This window comes from Sceloporus occidentalis, unplaced genomic scaffold (genome assembly GCF_023333645.1).
Source record: "Sceloporus occidentalis isolate IW3139 unplaced genomic scaffold, rSceOcc1.0.p SCAF_2, whole genome shotgun sequence".
Taxonomy (NCBI): Eukaryota; Metazoa; Chordata; class Lepidosauria; order Squamata; family Phrynosomatidae; genus Sceloporus; species Sceloporus occidentalis.
Genome location: NW_028316982.1, coordinates 11,132,770 through 11,155,967, shown reverse-complemented (window position 1 = coordinate 11,155,967; position 23,198 = coordinate 11,132,770). Strand labels below are relative to the sequence as shown.

The 23,198-nt window shown below is 41.2% G+C and overlaps 1 protein-coding gene across 8 annotated transcripts in view; it reads right to left on the bottom strand.

Moving 5' to 3' along the window:
• The window catches only part of LOC149317967 (guanine nucleotide exchange factor DBS-like), a 292,013-nt gene that overhangs the window by 80,932 nt on the left and 187,883 nt on the right, over nucleotides 1–23,198 (bottom strand). For all 8 annotated transcript variants that reach the window (XM_089508735.1, XM_089508734.1, XM_089508737.1 and 5 more), the window contains exons 16-18: nucleotides 4,562–4,628; nucleotides 2,570–2,685; nucleotides 1,475–1,544 (exon numbers count right to left, since the gene is read on the bottom strand). In XM_089508735.1, coding sequence (XP_089364861.1) covers nucleotides 1,475–1,544; nucleotides 2,570–2,685; nucleotides 4,562–4,628 — 253 coding nt within the window. The remainder of the gene's footprint in view (nucleotides 1–1,474; nucleotides 1,545–2,569; nucleotides 2,686–4,561; nucleotides 4,629–23,198) is intronic.

Sequence of the window (23,198 nt, the reverse complement as noted above, 5' to 3'; positions counted from 1 at the left end):
AACCAGCGGGGACCCAGGCCCCCCACAATCTCACTGCAGCAAAGCTCTCCCAAATGGAGGGACTCTTTCTCTCCCCCCATCTTCCCCATATCTGGGGAGTTAAAGGCACAGACACAGACTCTCTCTCTCTCTCTCTCTCTCTCTCACACACACACACACACACACACAAACATCTGGAGACCCCCACCCTGCTTTTGGGGGTTTCTTGGCAGGTTTATTCAGATGGGGTTTGCCATTACTATTTTCTGAGAAGGCTGGGAGAGTGTGACTTGCACCAGGTTACCCACTGGGATTCCATCCCTGCCTTCTATAGTCATAGTCCAATGCTCAAACCAAGTACAAGGTTGCTTTCAACTGGTTTTGAATTGGTGAACTGCCTAAATAATGTGAAATAAGGGGTAATGAATGCACAAATAAAGTGAATTGCCTAGATAACATGAAATAAAGGGTAATGAATGAACAAATAACGTGAAACAAGGCAAACCGGAAGCAAGCCCTGGCGGAAGTGGAAAAAGGTCATGATCCGATTCTGCCCTCACTGCGCATGGGCAGGGATGCTAATTCGAATTCTAGATTATGAAGGGTATGTACTCATATGATAATTTCTTTTGCATTCGCACTACTTTGGCTTTGGGATGGGCGCTGTGTTCTTCTGTGCGTTTGATAACCATTCGCGTAATTGCATTCATTTCCAAATTGGCCCTACTTTCTTTTCTTTCTAAATTGGGAGACATTCTTCCCATGTGATATTGTCCATAGATAGTTCCCTTATAGTTTAGAGTAAAATTCAGAGTGGATTCATGATCCCACTACAGGAAAGCTACCCGCTGCTACTAAACTGACCAGTAATTAACCAAGAAAAAAAAGGAACTTGCTATACTCCTTATCTGAGAGTAGTTTCCATTCAGCCTAGTGCCACTGAGGTTTACTTCTGAGTAGCTATGTATAGGAATGTGCTACAAAATCTGCTAAAAACCAGGTCCATTTCCATCCACACAATTACAGCATCATGATTCCCATGGAATCCTGGGATTTGTAGCTGAATGAAACACTAGAGCTCTGAGAATTCTAAATGACTCTCCCTAAACCACAAATCCCAGGATTCCACAGGATGGAACCATGTCATTTAAAGTGGAATCATAGCACAATAGCTGTGTGGTATGAAAGGGCCTCTGGGAGAATGGAGTGAATTTGCATAGCGCTGAAAAAGACAACACTGTTGGTGTCAGGTGAGATTCTCTCCAGAGAAAATACCCCACATGCTAAGAAGGCTTTGGGAAGAGCAGTTTCAGGAACAGAAATCTGAAGTGTGTTAGATGTCAGTGATGAGCAATTATTTCCATCATTGTCTGATATCCTTGAGGATTTCACCATGCAATGTGGTTGACCCCAAATACAGACACAGAGTCACAAAGAAAACTGGCTTGCATGACACTGAGAAGCTGTGCCAACCAAGCAAATGTGATTCACTTACTCTTTTTAAAAAGCACCGACCAAGAAGCTCTGGGTTTTCAATGCAATTTTCTAGCTCTTTGAGAAAGATTCTGGAAAACAATTAACAGGGAAAAAAGTGGGAAAACATCTTAGAAGAAATTATTATACTGTATGTATAGTATAACAACATTGCATTATGTCTTACCATTCCAGGACTGTGGGGGATATGATCAATATGTGGCTACTCAAAGAATACAACCATGCTGTGTTCTTGACAATGGTATCAATAATATTTGCTGTTGCAGGGGCTGTTTGTGTAAAATGCCATCAGGGAGTGAGGCATGGAATTGAGTTTTACTTAATGCTGTGCAACACTTTACAACTGGTGTCAAAATGGCTTCTGCCCAAGGTTTATGTTCCATACTCGTGTTCCCCGCAGTGGCTTCTTTCTGGGTACTCATTCATAAAATTCTTATTATCATTATATTTTCAAAGGAAAAGGCAAACTATTGGTAATATAAAAGCCTCCTCCTCACTGAGGCGTAGGAAGGAACCCACATTCAAGAGCCAATCTGCAAGCAGAACTGTTCTGCATATTTACTGTACTTTCTAACACATTTTGGCTGGGGAAAGGAAGGGAGGCTCCTAAAGATAGGATGTGCTCAGAATGAAATCTCCTAGCATTCCCAATTGGGAAAGGTGAGATTTTTTCCCCTGTACATTTTTTATAAGAATTTACCAAAATTCACAAATTTGTTCAAAATTATAAATGGATGACAAGTATATCAGCTCCCAGTATAGTTCTGTGTTTGAGACAGGGCAATTTAATAATGCATACTTTTTGTCTAGAAGCATTCTAAACTATGGTTTCAGTCAGAGCTTGGAATCATTACTTCTTTGGACAATAATTCCCAAAGGCTAAAAAAGCAATCCAAAAATTTGTTTCTTTTTCTACTTTTCTCCCAATATGGAATCCAAGACTGCCGAAGCAAGACTGCTTCAGCAAAGATAAGCATATGAATAAATGCTTGGAGATCATTGTTTGTAAATCACTATCAAAACATATTGGAGGACATTGTATCTTGTGGGTACTCTACAATTTCTCATAGTCTGATAGCACAACATGCCAGCAAACCTGTTGTGAAATTCGTAGATTTCCAAAAGATTTCCAAAAAGAACTTCCCTCTTGTTCAAAACTGAAGTTGGGATCAAGTGAATTAAATCAGGATTGTCCATTTCCGATGCATAGCCCTATTAAACAAGAAGAAGAAAAACGTATGGGGGAATGGAAGACTGAAAAATATAACACACACACACACACACGCTGATCAACTGAAACAACAAAAGCAAAGTAAGATATCTATTCTTGTGACCCACTACACTTCATTAGAAAATGTCTGTTTTCAGTCTGAATGATTTTGAATCACACTCTGATACTAAAGGTCAGGTTGCAGAGTTGTTTGGCTAGTTGACGGAGGAAGTCTATGGCAGGATGATTGTGGAAACAGATAGCATAAATATATCCATTTTGAACCATCAGAATATGGACTTCCCCACTATTTAAATCACTTTCCGCACAGCCAAAGGAATGTGTTCTAAAGGTAGTCCACCATTAGTATCTTTATTGCACTGTCAAGTGCTCAAGATATAACAAGCAGGTCTCTCTATTGTGCCAGAGCGAACATAGCGAGGTGGGATCTCTGCCATATTCTGGTCTCCTCCTGGAAGCAACTTCATGAAATGTTTGCATCCATGACAAGTCGGCCAATAAAGTGTTGTAATGAATAAGGGTTTCCAGGTCAGGACTATCCCAGGCGCTAAGATTTTAAGACCAAAACCTGAAACCCAGTGGCATCACTGGGGGGGTGCAAAGTGCACCAGGGGACATCCTAAGGGGAAATGACAACACTGCTCCTCAAGCATCTCTGTTTTGGCAGAAATGGGCTGTGGCACTGACCTGCATCCCATTAAAAGGTTGAAGAGATGGTATGAGTGGGAAGTTCAGTGGAAGGAGAAAGGAGAGGCCTCATACACACACACACACACACACACACACACACACACACACACACACACCTCATATATATATATATGGATATCAATTAAAATATTTTTAAACAAATTTAACAATTCTTTTAAAATTTTCTTTAAAATTTACATTTTACCAAATTTTCACTTTAACCACATGAAACCATCTATGTACAGGTAAATACATTTAGGCTGTGTGTATTGTATTATAATTTAAAGTTATAATTTTAATTTTGCTAGTAGTTTATGTCACAACTATTTCCATTACATTCAGTGATATATGGGAATTACGATTTATGAGTAACGTTAGTACAAAAAAATATTAAGGACTCTGTGTGGTGTGGTATGGGAGGAGATTGAATTGGGGGAGGGGGGTGTCACACCATGAGTTATGTCACTGGGAGATATCAACCCTAGTGACACCACTGCTGAGACCTAGGAATGACCTCCTGGGATGTCGCAAAAGTGATCCTGGAGATGTTACAATGGGCAACCCCTGATGATTTTATTTAATATGATATGTTAAGCATCAATCACAGTTGCACTGGGTGTGCTATTCAAATAAAAAACACAAAGTGTAAGTAATGGGGAAAATATGCAGTTTTCAAGGCTGCACTCTTTGTCCTGAGATTCTTTGTTCTTGACTTAAGGACTAGAGAAACAGGGCCAAGCCCTGAGATCTGGAAATCCCAATGATGAATTGTAGCTACTTCGTTGTGTTATTTTTCTCTTATTGACCTTTGGATGTCTCAGAATGGACACTGGAAAATGTTAAAAGGCTTCAGTATGCACAGTTGACTCGGCACAGTCTGATCAACAATATTATTGGAGAAAATGCCATAGAAACTGGAAATAGCAAAAGAGGAGTATTTTTAAAAAGCCACAATTGCTGTAATCTGGGTATTCATTCATTTTATTTACTAATAAGGAGTCATTGTCATAATGACAATGCATCTCATGCATCCCATGAAAGTTTAAAGAATGATTTTTAACTGCTGGAGTTTTCTTCCCTTACTGGCTAAGGGTAGTTCTGGAGGTTTTATTACTATATCTTGTTTTGCATTTAATCTCATTTTATTTCTGCATATACTCAACATACCTCTATTATGCTTTGAAGCTCCTCTACGTAAACCCGTTCTGTTTCTATCAGTTCATTTATTATATGGCTGAGAGAGAGAGAGAGAGACAGAGAGAGAGAGATTTAGTCGTTTATCCTGTAAAACCAGAGATCTTTTAAACATGTTACTTCAGGAAGGGGAACATTTAAACTGAAGATTTACTGCTGCAAAGTATATTTGGTATAAGCCTGTTTGGACCTGGAAGGTCTTATTATTACTATCAAGTCAATTGATCAGTCTTATTGTAAATAAACATAGGTTCTTACAGCTTTAACATGAGGGAAAAATTAACACATTGATTAAACCATCATATGTACAATTTACAGCCATAGCATTCAAAAACGTCACTCTAATCATTTTGGTAGCATTATCAAATAAGGATGAATAATAATAATAATAATCAAAATAGTATATCCAGTGACATGGTGCTTCATTGGGTAATATAAATTAAAGACAGGTCTATGACCTCAAGAAAGCTTAAAATCTAAATATAGACAGCAAGAGGCAGAGAGGAAGGTATTAAACAGTTTCTATTTTAGGATATGTATGAGGGAATGCTGTATTATTTCTTATGCACCATTTCAGTTGTAAATAATGGCTGAGGAATTAAAAGGTTAGGCCCAATGTATTTTTTAAAAAGAGACTGGAAGCAACAGCACTATAGCACAAAGACTGGCCTACAAAACTGCAAATTAAACTGTTGCTTGCAGAGGCAAAAATATTTTGGGGGCACAGCTAGTATTTTTGTGAAGCACCCTTTGCCAAGGGAAAGTGGAATATGACACCCATACATTGCATATGAGATGCAGATGAAGAGGAGAAAGAGAAAGGGTGACTACACAATTTTACAGTGCCATAAACTCCATCCATTTTTGATCCTGACTCTGCCCGTTACTGACTGCATTCCCCCCAGATGACTTTGTTGCTGTTGTTGTTATGTGCCTTCAAGTTGTTTCTGACTTATGGCGACCCTAAGGCAGACCTCTCACAGGGTTTTCTTCACAGGAGGTTTGCCATTGCCATCCTCTGAGGCTGAGAGAGTGTGACTTGCCCAAGGTCGCTTAGTGGGTTTCCATGTCTGAGCAGGGATTCCAACTCTGGTTTCCAGAGACCTAGTCCAACACTCAAACCACTACACTACACTGGCTCTCATTTCGAACTGACTTTATCCATGGGCTAACAGCACTTCACTCTGGTACCGCTTGGGATGCAATCCACAGATCACGCTCAGTAATACGCATAATGTGCACAGAATGCACTGCAAAGTAGTCGACAACACTGTAAGAAATCCAGGGTCCCAAAACACATTTGCCAGTGTGCAATGACAAATGTTCTGACCCAGCCTTAGTGCCACCACCATATCCCAGCTCACCTAATGTGTCACAGACAAATAAAGATTTTCTAGTATCTTTCATCAGTATCTTTCGCTGTCCCATTTGTCTCCCTACGTTTGCCTCTGGATTTTAGTGGTGCCTTCTTAAAACAAACTTTAGTCTTAGTTGTCACTGATCATCATCAACATTTATTATGTCAACGAACATGCATCATTTCACAATTCATTAGCCACCGTCACACATACAGAGAAGCTTCCAACTCAATATTCTATTATTCTATGAACTTATTTTAGGCTGAACATGTCACAATTCAGCCATATGTTCATTACCCTCACACTTTTGATCTAATATGGATGATTCTGCTTTTTAAAAAATATCTTGAGGTCTCTGTACTTTTGTAATGTAAATTATTTGATTAATAATGAATTAAAATATTTAATTCTTAAGCATTTACAGCAGTCCTTGCCATGGGCTTGCAATGCATTCTGAGCAGCTATCTCACAGCTGGAGATTGCATCTCTGGGGTGAACAATACATCTCTCTTCCAGTGCACTTCCAAATATACATCTAAGGGCATGAAATTCCAGTGCATGGTTTCCTCTCCATATCCCTTCAGACCCCTGAATGGCCTGCCCCAATAGGAAAGGTTGTTCAGTGTGTTTGAACTGACTCTATTCTACAACAAAGCTACCTTGAATCCTATTTTGGGAGAAAGGCAGGATTTAACAGACAAATACAACCTGACAGTTCACTGAGTAAATGCATAGTCTACCCTCATCCCACACCTATTATCTTCATCTCTTGCTGAACAGATGGCAAATCCCAATTTTTCTGATCACTGATGGATGTTGGGAACAACAAAACAGGGGTGTTGTTTTTTTGTTCTATAATGAGGTGCTGAGCCATGCGACCATTATTATGCACCTCGTCCTGACCTCAGAGCAAAGTGATCTGCGGTGAAGGTGGACATGCTGGTTGGCTCAGTGGGACACTCATGCAGTTAGCCACCCAGCTACAGAATGGAAGGCTTTGCAACGGAGGAGGGCTGAAGAGCTTTGGAGGCAGGATCCAGTGCAGACAGGGTCTCAGAATCCTCTAACCAGTACACCACTTACTTGCTGGATAGCAAATGCTACCCACCAAGCTGTCCCACCCATCCCCAACTACATCCTGCCCCTGATACCATACCGATTTGGCAGGACACACATTGCAACCTCCTCCCCCAAAACCATTGAGTGAGTTTTTCTAAATTGCATTAAAGCCTAAAAGAAGCATTTTCGCTGTGAAAATGGGCATGCCGTGTGTTCCTATAGCACCAGAATCAAGATGGGTATGGGTGTGTGTGTGTGTGTGTGTGTGTGTGTGTATCCAGCCAAGGATAGCTTCTCTGGGTATTGGTCCATCTCACAATTCAAAGTATTGGCTTAGGATCAGACTATCTGAAGGACTGTATTTCCCCATTTAAGCATGCTCAAGTTTTATGATATACTCAAGACAAGAGGCTACTGTTAGAATAGAATACAGAGAAACAGAATGGTTCCCAACCAGAAAAGGGTCAGGCAAGGCTTATATGCTGAAAACATCATATACAAAGCAAGATTAGACTTGGAGGAAGGCAGTGTGAAAATTGGAGGAAGGAACATCAGCAATTTAATACTACAAAACTACTAGCAGAAAACAGCAAAGACCTGGAACAATTACTGTTGAAAGCTAAGGAGAAAAATGCTAATGTAGTTTTAATGCCTGTTCTATGTTTTTAATTGTATTGTTCTTTTAATACTGTGAAGCCGCTCTGAGTTCTGGGAAAAGAGCAGGACACAAATTAATATAATAATAATAATAATAATAATAATAATACAAAAATAATGACCATGGATGATTTATATAACTTTAACGTAGATGATCAAGACATTGAAATAGTTAAAGAATCTCCATATCTTGGAGAAGTCAGAATGGAGATTTCAGGCAAAAAATCAGAAGAATAGGACTTAGAAGGGCAGCCTCGAAAGACCTAGACAAGATCTTGAAGTGCAAAGATATTTCACTGAATACTAAAGTCAGGATGGTCTATGCCATTGTATTGCCCGCCCATCACTATTTATGTATGGATGTGAGAGCTGGGTGGTGAAGAAAACTGACACAAAGAAAATAATCTCTTTTGAGATGTGGTGTTGGAGAGGAGTTCTGTGGATATCATGGACTCCTAAAAAGACAAATAAAATGGGTCCTAGAATGAACAGTATGTATGTATGTATGTATGTACTTATTTATTTGTATAGGGCCATACATTTACATGGACCTTTACAGAAACAATCAAGGAAAACATTAAAACCTACCAAAGGCATACAATCTAAAGATAATAAAATATAAATATACAATAATTATAAACAAATTTTACAGATATACAGACTCAAGCATGAAATCTCCCTAGAAGCCAAAAATTACTAAATTTTGGTCATATAATGAAAAGGCTTGACTCAAGAGAAAAGACAATAATATTAAGGAGGGTAGAAAGCAGCAGGAAAAAAAGGAAGACCACACTGCAAGTTTATTGAGAACGATTTGGCGATGCCTCATTCATAGCACTGCCATATGTTGAGGCCAATGTGAAGGCAGTTCACACACACACACACACACACACACATTTTATAATCTGTGGAGATAGATTTTCTTGCAGACCCAAAACCCTTCATGGGCTTGTCTGGTGAGGACGCGGTAGAGAGCCTTTTTGGTGGCTGCCTATAGACTATGGAACTCCCTTCCAAAAGAGGTTGAGTTGCCCCGCTTAGGTTAGGGGTGAAGGATCCCTGTGAATATGGAAAATCCATAAACAAAAAACACTATTCTTCTAGGAATCTCCAGCTCCTCCAGTGCAACTCTATGGTCAGCATCTGCCAGAGGTTGATCATAGAATTATGCTGGAGGACCTACAAATGCCCAGAGAAGTGTTTTCTCTAGAAACATCCTCCAGCACAGATCTATGGTCAATGTGTCAGGAAATGACATTGGTGTGGCCACTAGGGGGAGCTGTTGTGCAGATTATTTGCAGCTCTAGTGGCAATTGGATGTGTCAGCATTCAAACAGGGCGTCATCGGAATGTTGATGCAACTGTCAACTGTCAGTTCTCAACTGTCACTGAGAGAGAGAGACAGTTGGTGCCTCAGAGTCGGCTGAGTCTGTTACAGAGAGACAGTTGGTGCCCTAGAGTGGGCTGTGTCTGTTACTCAGGAACAGTGAGATGGTTGTGTGTTAATATGGCTGCCTCAGAGGTTGTGTTATTGTTGGTTGGTGTAAATAGTGTGTATTAGAGACGGATGTCCAATACACTGTGTATATCTATGTTGTAAATACTGCAAAGGAAGATTAAAGCCCTCATTTAGAGTGAAGACTTGTAAGAGTCATTATTAGTTGAAGACATCTTCACAGATTCCTTCTTCTTGGCGTCCTGTCGACGTGGATGAACTCTGCAGGTGGTCGTGGTGGACACTGAGCGTAATTTCCGTACGCCCCAACAAGGGATATGGGCGCAGCACACGAGCCACAACACAATGTCCAGCGGAACAGCGCTGGAAGACATTGAAATTCCTTGAGAGAACATATTAATCAATCTGCAGATAATTAAATCTGCAAAAATCAAAACCGCAAATGTGGAGAGCCAACTGTATGTGTGTGTGTGTGTGTGTGTGTGTGTATGGTATACACACGCACACGCACATACATACATACACAGCATGCTTTAAATGTGTTTTAAATTAATGTTTTAATTGGATTTTTTGTTTAATCATTTTAAAACTTTTGTTTTATATATTATTTTAGCTAGGAGAGAAGAAAGGAAGAGCTGCTTGACAGCCAAACGAATTACCTTGGAAGGCCTGTCATGGATACTTCAGCTGTAGATTTTTTTGCACTGGGCTAGATTGCCTTTCTGTGATGCTCTACTTGATACAGTACTCTGATTTTATTTTTAAAAAATTTCTGCCACCAGTACACACACACACACACACACACACACAGAGTGCGTGTCTCCTGTAGGAATTTACAGGGCTGCTGCATTAGGTTAAAAAAGGAAAAACATGAGGGCAAACAATACATGATTAACTTAGATGGGGAGTTTGAGCCTTGTCTCCCAAAGCCATCTCTGTGTGTTGCAGAGTTATTCAGATCACAACAAAAATGTTCAACCCCCATTATTTGCCACCATGTATGTTAGTAACACTGGCCTAGTAGAACAATAGGGTGGTGTGGGGTTTTTTGTACTTTAGAGATACATCAGAAAACACAATGAGCAATGTAAAGTAATTATAGTATACAGTTGTCTTGTTGCAGGAATGTAGTCATGGATATTAACTTTGTTCTCGAATTTGCCTCCAGAGGTAGATTTCTGCCATCTCTTTCAACCGAGTTGTATGTTCAGCAAAATTATAAGAAAGAGGGATTCTTGTACTGTATTGTTTTGTGGTGTTGTTCTATTGTTTTATGCATGGTGAAGCAGGATTTGCATTTATGGATATTTCCCCTATATAAAAACCAAACACAAAACCTTTTATACAAGAAGAAAACTAGTACATGAGGAGAAAATTCAAAGATATAGCAGTGTTAGTCTGCAAAACCAGTATGGAAAGAGATCTTGTAACACCTTTGAGACTAACTGAAAGAAAGAAGTTGGCAGCATGAGCTTTTGTATAAATGAACCTGTTTCTTCAGATGCAATCAGATACATCTGAGGAAGCAGGATCATTTCTATGAAAGCTCATGCTACCAACTTCTTTCTTTCAATTAATATGTTTAGAAAGGGTTTCTACGAGATCATTTTCCCTTCATTATGGAAAAAGATCTTGTAGCACCAAGATAATGAGGGATAAATGACCTAGTAGAAACCCTTCCTAAACATATTAATATTCTACATCTGAAGGAACATTTTAAAATAAGAAACAAGTATAGATTTTACTACTATCAGTTTCAGGCATTACTATTTTCATTTGGGAGAGGGAGAAACAAACTGGGGACTATAATATGGGAAACTGGATCTTCCACATTCAGGAATGATTCACTAGCTGTAAACCAGGAAAAGGGTGTTTAAATTGGATACTCATAGGAACACTATGGGAATTGAGTGTCTGATGTTTTTCTACAGGCATCTTACCAATCTAAATGCTTTGCACATATTTCTGCCTTTTCGTCCCCTTTGATCGGGGTACAAGTTAGATTAAGAAAACTGTGTGTTGGAGGTGGGTGGGAAAGCATTCTCCATGCTTCCAATCAAAATCAGATTTGTTGTTATTTGCAGTTAAGTCAGTTTTGACTCATGTTAAGCCTATGAACAAGAGATTTCCAAGATATTGCTCACAGCCCTCCTCAGGTCTTGCAAGCTCAGGCCATGGTTTTATTTATTGAATCAATGCTGTCTTCCACTTTACTGAGCATTATAATGTTTTCCAAAATCCACAAGCTGCGATACCCTTTTGGGGCAAACACCAAATATGCAAGCTTTCGAAGCTTCACTGGCTTCTTCATCTAACAAAGATATTAAAAATCATACCAGAGAAAAATGTGACAATGTTAGAGTCACAGGCCTGCTTTCTGTGTGAGATGTTGCCAGTTAAGATGGTACTGAGGGATTTCAACGCAGGCAGAGGACACTCCTATTATTGGTCATATGAGACACGTTCTATGTGTGTGAGCCAAGTGTATAGCAAATAACAACAATAATAAAAAAGGTGCTCAGTTCTATAGTGATTATACAAGCATCTAATTAATCCTTGCAACAATCCTGCCGAGGCAAGAATTACTGGCTCTGTTTTGCAGGGTGCTGAAACTAGTACACACTCTTATCATGTAACAGAGGAAAACAGAGAGACCAATTTTATAGAATGTTAATGAGGGCTTTGTTGCATGAAAGTAAAGAAGTGAAGAGGGTGGACACCGGTATTCTTAGTAGGGTGGCCACCCTTATTCTTGTTTGCATCTGGCCACCCACAGTTTCTGGTCCTCTTTCTGTCCTGTGCCACAGAGATATATATCATCTGAAGCTTTTCCTTAGGAAAAATAGTGTAGTGAGAAGAACTTTAGGAATGTATGTTGCAAGAGCTGACAAATTAGATGGGGATGGCAAGTACAAAAAAAGTCACATGGCAATTTTCTTGTGTTCAGGGAACAAATGCCAAAGATGCTTTTAAAGGCTGACTGGAAGACAGAAAAACTGCTTTGTGAGTTCAGACTATAAAGCCTATAAAGTTTAGCAATCTGTTTCTATCAGCATCCAAACAAATGCCTGTGGGTGCTTACATAAAGTAGCTCTTTAGTAAAACTGTCACAGACTATAGACTGAAAGCTGAATGAATGAATATAAGGGGAACAAATACATCAGCTACTGAACTCTTATTCTGATTCTTCTGAACATGATCTTTCAAGGCAAAAAGATCCAACAATTACTTTTTTTTTTTAGTGTGATATTGTATAAATTAAACATGTAAAAGGTTTTCATTCCAGGCTCTACTTCTGACTAGTTTGACATCTTGGTTGCATGGAAGAATGGTATTAAGGAAACACACCCTCCAACATTTTACAGGTGAAAACCAGAATATGTGTAGCCTACCTACATTGGAGTGTGGATGGCTAAAGCTATTAATGAGGAAGAAGATAGGAGAAGTTGCAGCGGTTGGTTTTTGTCTGAGATTATTTATTATTTATTTTAGTACTTATATCCTGTCCTTCAGTCCTAAAGGCTATCAGAGTGGCTTACAATTATTATTTTTAATTAGACAGTTCCCTGCCCTCAAGCTTACAATCTAAGACTACTGGGAAGGGTATGATTATGCCCTCTCCTCTCTCCCCTTCTGAGTTGAGTATAAACTAAGGGCCCATACAGACAGGCCCAAACAAAGCTGCTTCGGGTCACTTTGGAGGTATCCTGTTTAAATGATGCATGCGCCCTAACAGACTAGAAGCTGTGCCAAAGCTTTGATCCAGTCCTTAAAACTGGAGCGTGGCTTTGGCGTGGCTTCTGGCCTCTTAGGACGCATCCATCATTTAAACAGTATACCTCCAAAGTGTCCCAAAGCAGCTTTATTTTGGCTTGTCTGTACGGGCCCAAAATTTGTACTCTGAATTCAGAAGTAAGCTGAGAGCAAAGGAGGAAAAGTGGAAGGAGGAAACAGAAACTGGGGCATTTTAACATCAGCTGAAAAGGTGAGTTGGCAGATGATTAATCAGGACTATCCCCTTCCAAATCAGGGCATTTGGAGAGTATGGTGAAAGGATGCTACATAACAGCATCAAACAAAAGCAATAATTCATAGAGAACTAGAAATCAAGAAAGCACCTTGAGTAAAGCAAAGGTAAGCAACTGCAGCAGGTTCAGGGGCCACCTTTATGCCCTGGGACCCCCCAGGTACACATGGACTAAAGAAAAATGCATCAAAAACTCCAGAGTGACTGGAAGTCCACTTCTGTTTGTCAAAAAATGGTATTTTGGATGGTAAACAGCACAACCTGGTAAACCTGGCACCTGAAAACTTCCAGGAGCAAGAACTCACCCTTTTTCTTTATTTTCTTTACCCAGGAAAAGGTTGGTCTGAGGATTCTAGTGGTGTCAGGGGCTACAAAATCATTTGGGGGTGTCATATGTGTCCCCAAGTCCACACTTTGCACTGGAGCAAAGTAAACTTTCATCAGGTGCCTATCGGTGAGAAAGAGGTTTGGCTTCATTAATGCACCCGGTTGAACACAGAGCTGGTTTCCAAGCTGATGGACACCTGAGATGTTCCAGGCAAGCAGAACATCTGCCAACACAACACTGCTTCCTAGTTGTGCATCTGAGGTTGCAACTGTTCTCTGACCTGAATGAGATGAGTGAACAAATGTAATTCTGCACCTGCTGTCAGGGATATTGTGTTCGGTGACTGACCGCCACAGACATTGCTGGATGTTGAGACAAAAGTTGATAACAGAAAAGATTTATTACTTATAAAAAAATTATTTTCTTTACTTTTCTAATTTCTCAAAGTGATTTGTAGACCAGTATTCAAATCAGAATGCAAAGATTGAAAACAGGCTCCACAGATGTGTCACAATAACTGCAATTGTACCATTTCTAGTTAGCCTACAGTAAACAACAACAACAAAAACCAAAAATGATCAGTGAAGCCACAGCAGCAATTAAAAATGCTCAAAAAGATTGTATCAATGAAAATTAAACCACACATTACTGGCAGGTACTGTTACTGGTACCAGCCCAGCCCTGACACTCTCATGGGTATTCTGTGGCCAATTTTTTCCTTCAGTCCCCAAAATTGTAGCATTGCAGGGACTGAAACACTGAAAATCATTCTCACCTAGAACTCTTCTGTCTGCTGTAACTACATTCCTACCAACTACATTGGCCAAGTTGCCTGTTCCTTTTCTTTGGATGCTTAAATTGTATTTCTAAATGCTTAACTGATGTTTCAAGTTGTTGCAATGCTAAATATTTGGGAGCTGAAGGAAAAATCAAATGGGGGGATTCTTATTTGGGGAAACAATGCCTTCATTCTCGCCAGCACCACTCTGTAGCTACACTTACAAGTACAATGTGGTGTCATTGTAACATCAGCCCCCCCACCCCCCATACCCTAAGTGAGTTGGTACCCACACATTCTCTAACATGAAGTATGATGGTATGTGGATTTTACACAATTGCTTCAAGACCAGAAAGAGGTACCTCATCAGCCTTCTTGAAGGAGGCCTTTTTTAAAAAAACAACACGTGGCTTCAGCTCCTTCTTGGAAAGGGCTGCATTTTATTTTAATTTATTTTAATTTATTTTTAATTAAATAAATTTTATTATTACAAATGTTCATATACAACAATGCAAACAAACACATACACGATTCATAATCCCTATAGGGATTAAGAAAGGGCTGCCTTTTATGTACTGTGGGCATATGCAGCTGGACTCTTGAAAATAATCTAAAGCAAAAGGGGGCAAATATCAATCCCCAAGTTTGGTTTTAAGGCCCTCACTCTTTTTAGATTCCATGAAACTCCTTTTTGTTTCCTGGACACATAGGAAGAATTGTTTCTGTTGGAAGCATGCAAGAGCAGTAGCGCACCTTTTCAATGCGTTTCAGGGTCCCTCTACATTGTTTGACATTAAAAAATGTCAGCTTTTCTAAACCAGAAGTGATTATTCCCCACCACCATCACCATTCTTTGCAGCAGCTGCAGAGTCCCAGGGGAAATGAAATTGGCCCCTGGACCTACTGTAATTCTCCACCCCTGACCTAAGCATATGGTGGACCAGGTGAAATGAAAGATTGAGAAGTCTAGTTACCACTATATTTTCTTCTTTTTATAGTTAAGCACACTAACCCAGACATCTCTCTGAAAACTGGTCCATGCTTGGATGTAAAAATTTCACTTTCCTTACTCCTCTTAACTATGCTTTTACAACCACCATTAAGACTGTACTTGTCACCCTATCAGCATGCCATAATGTTCTGCATTTCTAATACATTCCCCATTCTCTCTTCCTTCACACATTTGTATAAATATAGGTCTTCTGTGACTCCATGCATATGAGGATGTAGGCTATAACTAATGAAATCTTATACTGAAATAAATTGAAAAGAATAAAAAGTGAAGCCAAATTCCACACACAGGGTAGAATCATAGAGTTGCAAGAGACCACAAGGGCCATCCATTCCAACACCCTGCCATGCAGGAACTACCAATCAAAGCATCCCTGACAGTTGGCCATCCAGCCTTAAAGACCTCTAAGGAAGGACACTACACTCCAAGGAAGTTTGTTCCACTGTCGAACAGCCCTTACTGTCAGGAAGTTCCTCCTGATGTTGAGGTGGAATCTCTTTTCCTGTAGATTGCATCCATTGCTCCGGGTCCTAGTCTCTGGAGCAGCAGAAAACAAGCTTGTTCCCTCCACAATATGACATCCCTTCAAATATTTAAACAGGGCTATAATATCACCCCCTTAACCTTCTCTTCTCCAGGCTGAACATCCCCAGCTCCCTGAGTCTTTCCTCATAGGGCATGGTTTCCAGGCCCTTCACCATTTTAGTCACCCTCCTTTGGACACGCTCCAGTTTATCCACATCCTTTTTGAATTGTGGGGCCCAGAACTGGACACAGTATTCCAAGTGGAGCCTGACCAAAACAGAATAGAATGGCACAATTACTTCTCTTGATCTAGACCAGCGGTCCCCAAACTGTGCTCTTGAAGGGATTTTGGACTTCAGCTCCCAGAATCCCAGACCATTGGTCCACATGGCTCAGACTTCTGGGAGCTGAAGTCCAAAATCCCTTCAAGAGCACAGTTTGGGGACCACTGAGCTAGACACTATACTTTTATTGATGCAGTCTAAAATTGCATTGTCCTTTTTAGCTGCCGCATCGCACTGTTGATTCATGTTCAACTTGTGGTCCACTTGGAAACATAGTTTCATTCAGCCAGGTGTCCCCCATCCTATATCTGTGCATTTCATTTTTCCGCCCTAAGTGCAGTACCTTACATTTATCCCTGTTGAATTTCATTTTGTTAGCTTTGGCTAAGCTTTCTAGTCTATTCAGGTCATCTTCAATTTTGATCTTGTCCTCTGAGGTCTTAGCTACTCCTCCCAATTTGTACTTAGTATGCACTGAATTGCTTGGGTATGCATGGTCAGAGCTACACATGAATGGCAATCTCTGCCCCATATGGCAAACTACTTTTGAATGTGCTCTTGGTTTCCAAATTTACTTTTGATTGTGGCAGAGAGGCCTTTGCTGTCCAAGAATCACAAGCATAGGCAGAACTCAGAAAAACTATTCTTTGGATTCCTGCCATGGAATAAATTCAGCCAGTAACATGAACCGTGTGGATTACACAAAAATTGTTCATAAAAACATATTGTGGGGTATAGAATTTAAGCTACTATGTCATGCAGAAGCAATGCCAGACAGAATTCAAAGCTACTCCACAGGATTTGAATAATTATGGAACAAGAGCTGCCCTGTTCTCATCAGTGTTGAGGAAGTGTTTTGGGCTTCTCTATCAACTTTCAGGAAATAAAACCCCACCAAGTATCCACCTGTGCCTGTGAACTGGACCTGGGAGGGGGAATGGGAGCATCCTGGAAGGTGCTTCTTAATTGTTCCATGGAAACACCATGGTAATTTTTTAAACCAGGACTGTTCAGCAAATTATGTCAATTTCTACATTATAAAAGTCCAGACACGATGACTGTATGTGTGTATGTGCCTTCAGGTGATCTGTCGACTTACAGTGACCCCATGAATGTCACACAGTAGTCATAGACTACTGAAGCAGGGGCGGGCTGTTCCGCTATTGGCCAGCCAGGCCCAGCCTGCCAGCCAATAGTAGGTGGCCCTCCAGCGCGCCCGGGAAGATTAAATGTGAGTGTGGGCGCGCGGAGGCGCGGGGCACAGGCAGCAGGCCCGGGTTGCGGAGCTGAACCGCGGCGGCAGCTAAGGCCGCGTCGGTGGCGGCAGCGGCCAGAGGAGCAGCCACAGCAGGCCACACAGCGACGGCTGCAATGGTGGTGGTGGCGGCCACAAGAGCGGCCAAAGGCGCCGCCATAGCGGCGCAATAACAAAGCCGGGGGAGTCGGGGGACAAACAACAAACCGTACCGTGACCGTGCAGACGGTCCAAAAGCGGGAAATACCCGCCCCCCGCCGGGTTATGGCAACCCTTGATGAGGTCCAACATTTCTTCTCTCCCTCTGAGGCCTGGACCAAGGCAGATGAACTAGAGGGAGGGCTCTGATACTGCAAGACACAGCATTCAGAACATCAAAAGGGATTATGAGGCGCTTGGTAGGAAGCTGAAAGGAATGGATGTACAGGTTGTCATCTCGTCTCTTCTGCCAGTTGAAGGGCATGGTCCAGGAAGGGAGAGGAAAATAGCAGATGTGAACAACTGGCTTCGCAGATGGTGCCGCCGAGAAGGATTTGGATTCTTCGATCATGGGCTGCGGTTCCATGAGGAGGGACTTCTTGCAACAGACGGGTTGCATCTCACGCCAGTTGGAAGAAATGTTTTTGCCAACAGTCTCAAGAACTTGATCAGGAGAGCTTTAAACTGAGTTCCGAGGGGAAGGGAGACAATATTAAGGAAGGCGAAAGGGATGGCAAAAATAGTCAAACTGACACAGAGGAAACAAGGCAAACAGTGCAAGGACCCAACAGTGGGAGGCAAAAAAACTTGCACAGGCAGCAAGTAAAAGGGAACCATGGTCTGCGATGTCTCTACACTAATGCACAGAGCATGGGAAATAAGCAAGATGAACTCGAACTCCTAGTACAACAAAGCAAATATGATATAATAGGCATCACTGAAACCTGGTGAGATGAGTCTCATGATTGGAATGTGGAAATAGAGGGGTATAACCTTTTTAAGAGAAATAGGCCAAACAGGAAAGGAGGAGGAATAGCACTATATGTCAGAGATATTTACAAGATCCTGGACATCAATCATGGAAGCCAGGTGGAGAGCATCTGGATAAGAATCAAAGGGGAGGGAAACAACAAGGATGTTACGGTGGGAGTCTACTACAGACCCCCAAGTCAGACTGAGGAATTGGATGATATCTTTCTAGAACAGATGACCACACAGTCAGAAAAGAGAGATGTAGTAGTGATGGGCGACTTCAACTATCCTGATATTTGCTGGAAGTCAAACTCAGCAAAATCCTCAAGGCCTAGCAAATTCCTCACTTGCCTGCAAGACAATTTCATGGTCCAAAAGGTGGAAGAGGCAACAAGGGGGTCAGCTATTTTAGATCTGATCCTAACCAACAAGGATGACTTGGTTAATGGGGCGCAAGTGGTGGGATCATTAGGTGGAAGTGACCATGTTCTCCTGGAGTTTGTAATACAGTGGAAAGGAGAAGCCAGGCAGAGTCAGACACGCATCCTAGACTTTAGGAGAGCGAATTTCAGTAAACTTAGAGAAGTATTGAGGGCGATTCCATGGTCAGAAATACTAAAAGATAAAGGAGTTCAGGATGGATGGGAGTTTCTCAAAAGAGAGATACTGAAGGCACAATTTCAAACAGTTCCAGTGAGAAAGAAAAACGGGAGGTGTCTCAAGAAACCAGGATGGATGACTAAGGAACTTTCAACTGAGCTAAGTTTGAAACGGAACATGTATAAGAAATGGAAAAAGGGGGAAATCACGAAAAAGGAATTCAAAGAAATAGCAGGCATGTGTAGGGGTAAAGTCAGAAAAGCTAAAGCGCAGAATGAACTCAGGCTTGCTAGAGAGGTTAAGAACAATAAAAGGGGCTTTTTTGGATATGTCCGCAGCAAGAGGAAGAAGAAGGAAACGGTAGGGCCACTGCGTGGAGAAGATGGCAAAATGCTAACAGAAGACAGAGAAAAAGCAGAATTACTCAACACCTTCTTTGCCTCAGTCTTCTCAGAAAAGGCAAAGGGTGCTCAACCTGAGGATAATGGAGCAGAGGACAGAATAGTGGAATTTTAGCACATAATAAGTAAAAAGATAGTAGAGGAACACCTTGTTAATCTAAATGAATTTAAGTCTCCGGGACCAGATGAACTCCATCCAAGGGTATTAAAAGAACTGGCAAAAGTAATATCGGAGCCATTGGCAATCATATTTGAAAACTCCTGGAGAACAGGAGAAGTCCCAGCAGACTGGAGGAGGGCAAATGTTGTCCCCATCTTCAAAAAGGGGAAAAAAGAGGATCCCAACAATTATCGTCCAGTTAGTCTGACATCAATACCAGGAAAGATTCTGGAGCAGATCATTAAACAGAGAGTCTGTGAACATCTAGAAGGCAATGCCATAATCACAAAAAGTCAACATGGGTTTCAGAGAAACAAGTCATGCCAGACAAACCTAATCTCTTTCTTTGATAAAATTACCAGCTTGGTAGATGAAGGGAATGCTGTAGATATAGTATATCTTGATTTCAGTAAGGCCTTTGACAAGGTTTCCCATGACATTCTTGCAAACAAGCTTGTAAAATGTGGGCTAGACAAAGAAACTGTTAAATGGATCTGTAATTGGTTGACCGGCCGAACCCAAAGGGTGCTCAACAATGGCTCCTTTTCATCCTGGAGAGAAGTGACCAGTGGGGTCCCACAGGGCTCTGTCCTGGGCCCAGTGCTATTCAACATCTTTATCAATGACCTGGATGACAGAATTGGGAGCATACTTATCAAATTTGCAGATGACACCAAATTAGGGGGAATAGCTAATACCCCAGAGGACAGGATCAAGATTCAAAATGACCTGAATAGACTAGAAAGCTGGGCCAAAGCTAACAAAATGAAATTCAACACAGAGAAATGTAAGGTATTGCACTTAGGGTGGAAAAATAAAATGCACAGATATAGGATGGGTGACCCCTGGCTGAATGAAACTACGTGTGAAAGGGATCTCGGAGTCCAAGTAGACCACAAGTTGAACATGAGTGAACAGTGTGATGCGGCAGCTAAAAAGGCCAATGCTATTTTAGGCTGCATCAATAGAAGTATAGTGTCTAGATCAAGAGAAGTAATAGTGCCACTGTATTCTGCTCTGGTCAGGCCCCACCTAGAATATTGTGTCCAGTTCTGGGCACCACAATTCAGAAAGGACATTGAGAAACTGGAGCGTGTCCAAAGGAGGGCGACAAAAATGGTGAAGGGTCTGGAAACCATGCCCTATGAGGAACGACTTAGGGAGCTGGGGATGTTTAGCCTGGAGAAAAGAAGGTTAAGAGGTGATATGATAGCCCTGTTTAAATATTTGAAAGGATGTCATATTGAAGAGGGAGCAAGCTTGTTTTCTGCTGCTCCAGAGAACAGGACCCGGAACAATGGATGCAAGCTACAGGAAAAGAGATTCCACCTGAACATTAGGAGGAACTTCCTGACAGTAAGGGCTGTTCGACAGTGGAATGCACTTCCTCGGAAGGTGATAGAGTCTCCTTCCTTGGAGGTCTTTAAACAGAGGCTGGATGGCCATCTGTCAGGGATGCTTTGAATTGGATTTCCTGCATGGCAGGGGGTTGGACTGGATGGCCCTAGTGGTCTCTTCCAACTCTACGATTCTATGATTCTATGATTCTTCTTCTTCAGGCTAGCCCTGATGGAGCTGGGCCTGTCTGTTCAAGGTTAGCCCAGCTTCTAAGATCAGACAAGGGACCTTGGCTTATTAAACTGGTTTACCTCTATTTGGTTTAAAGCTTAATTTGGGTGGCATCCTGGTCTTATCACAAGCTTTTTACTGCTGAATTTGCTGCCCGAATATAGTCTGGGACCAGCTCCACTTGCAGAGCTGCTCTGGCAGCCATTTTCTTAAATCGGAAAACTCCCAGACCCAAAAAAAGCTGGGAGGAGTGGCTCTGCAAGCGGGGATGGACCTGGGCTGTATTCAGGTGGCAAATCTGGTGGTAAAAAGCTTGTGATAAGATCAGGATGCTGCTCGAATTAAGCCTTAAATCAGATAGAGGTAAACTGGTTTAATAAACCAGGCAATAAGCTCCAAGATCTGTTGCCTGCAGGGTATTTAAGCCCTCAAGGATTATAGGTTATATGAATTAACACAAATCTAATCCTATGATTAGAATGAATTAAATCAGAGTTGGGGACAGTACAACTGACAGCCCACATGTAGCCTTCAAGCCACATTTTTGTGATTCCCCAATACTCCCCATCCCCCTTTTTAATTTTTTAAGATTGTGCACTTTTCCAGTGATTTTCACTTGAAAACTATATCAAAATACCTTTTAAAAAGTGTAAATATGGCAGTTTGTATTCCCTCGCCCCACAAAACCTGTTCTTCAGCTTTATATTTGCCCCGAATGGCAGCTGGAAGTGACACAATGCCATTTCCAGTGCACTCAGATGCAGAATAAGGCCATGAAGGGTGGAGTGCAGTGTGCTGGAGGGTGAACATTGGCTATAACCCCCAGCACTGTTGTCCCCTTTCTATTAAATAAATGTGTATGAGTTTGCTTTATGGTAATTTACACTGCATCATCATATTCATCATTTCAAAAATACTGGTTGTGTCTAAAGAAAGACACAGAATGAGACTTCAATACATTGTTACAGCAACTAGGAAGAGAAGGGAAGAATCCAGTGAAACAGAATTCCCAAGCATTTCGGAACAAAGACTGATGGTGCTTATGATAAGCAGATTTCCAAGTTCAGATTGTTTCTGAAGGGCAACAAGAAGGAAAGCATTTTTTTCATTGCGTTGATGTCAATTTATGTTGAATCATAAATTAATGTGGCTCTTATTTTCAATTGCACTCTATGCACCCATCTCTAAGATTATTATGACCACAGTTTCCAAGTCACAGGGTGTAATAGTTCCACTTTACACAGTACTCTGCCACACCTCACCTACAGGGCCATGCCCTGCATTTTAAAACGGATGATGGCAAATTGGAAAGGGGAAGTCAGTTGCTCAACAGTATGTAAAATAAATCCTGTTTGGAAAACCTGAAGCAACTGGGCATGTCTAGTCTGGAGAAGAGATAATAAATAAGGATGGCCATGATAGGACTTGTAATATCTGAAGAACTACTGTTCTCTATCAGTGGTGTCACTATGGTTGGTGTCTCCAGTGCAGTAACTCATAGTGATCCCCCAACTGACCTCCTCCTATACAACCCCAAACAGAATCTTTAGTAATGTTTTTTGTACTAATGTTACTCATAAATCATAATTCTTGTATATCACTGTATGTAATGGTAATAGCTGTGACATAAACTAGCATAAATAACATTATACCGGTACTTTTAAATTACAAAATCATCGCACAACCTAAATGTATTCACTCATACATAGTTTCATGTGCTTCAAGTCAAAATTTCATAAAACGTGATACGCCAGCTGTGCCCTTTCCTGGAACCGGGAGACCTTGAAACTGTAGTACATGCCCTGATAACCTCATGAGTCGATTTCTGCAATGTGCTTTACATGAGGCTACCCTTGTGCTTAACCCGGAAACTTCAATTAGTACAGAATATGGCAGCCAAACTGGTCACCGGAAAACCTGTGCATCTAGAAGTGACCATATAACACCAATATTGAAATCAGTCCACTGGCTACCTATTGGTTTCCAGGCACAATACAAGGTGTTAGTTATCCCCTTTAAAACCCTACATGGCTTGGGTCCAACTTATTTAAGGGATCGTCTACTTCCATATAATCTGCCCTGCACATTGAGGTCCTCTGGGAGGAATTTATTGCAGCCTTTAAAGACCAGACTAATTGCAACCTCCCAGAAGATCTTTTCTGCAACCGCTCCCAGACGGTGGAATGGCCT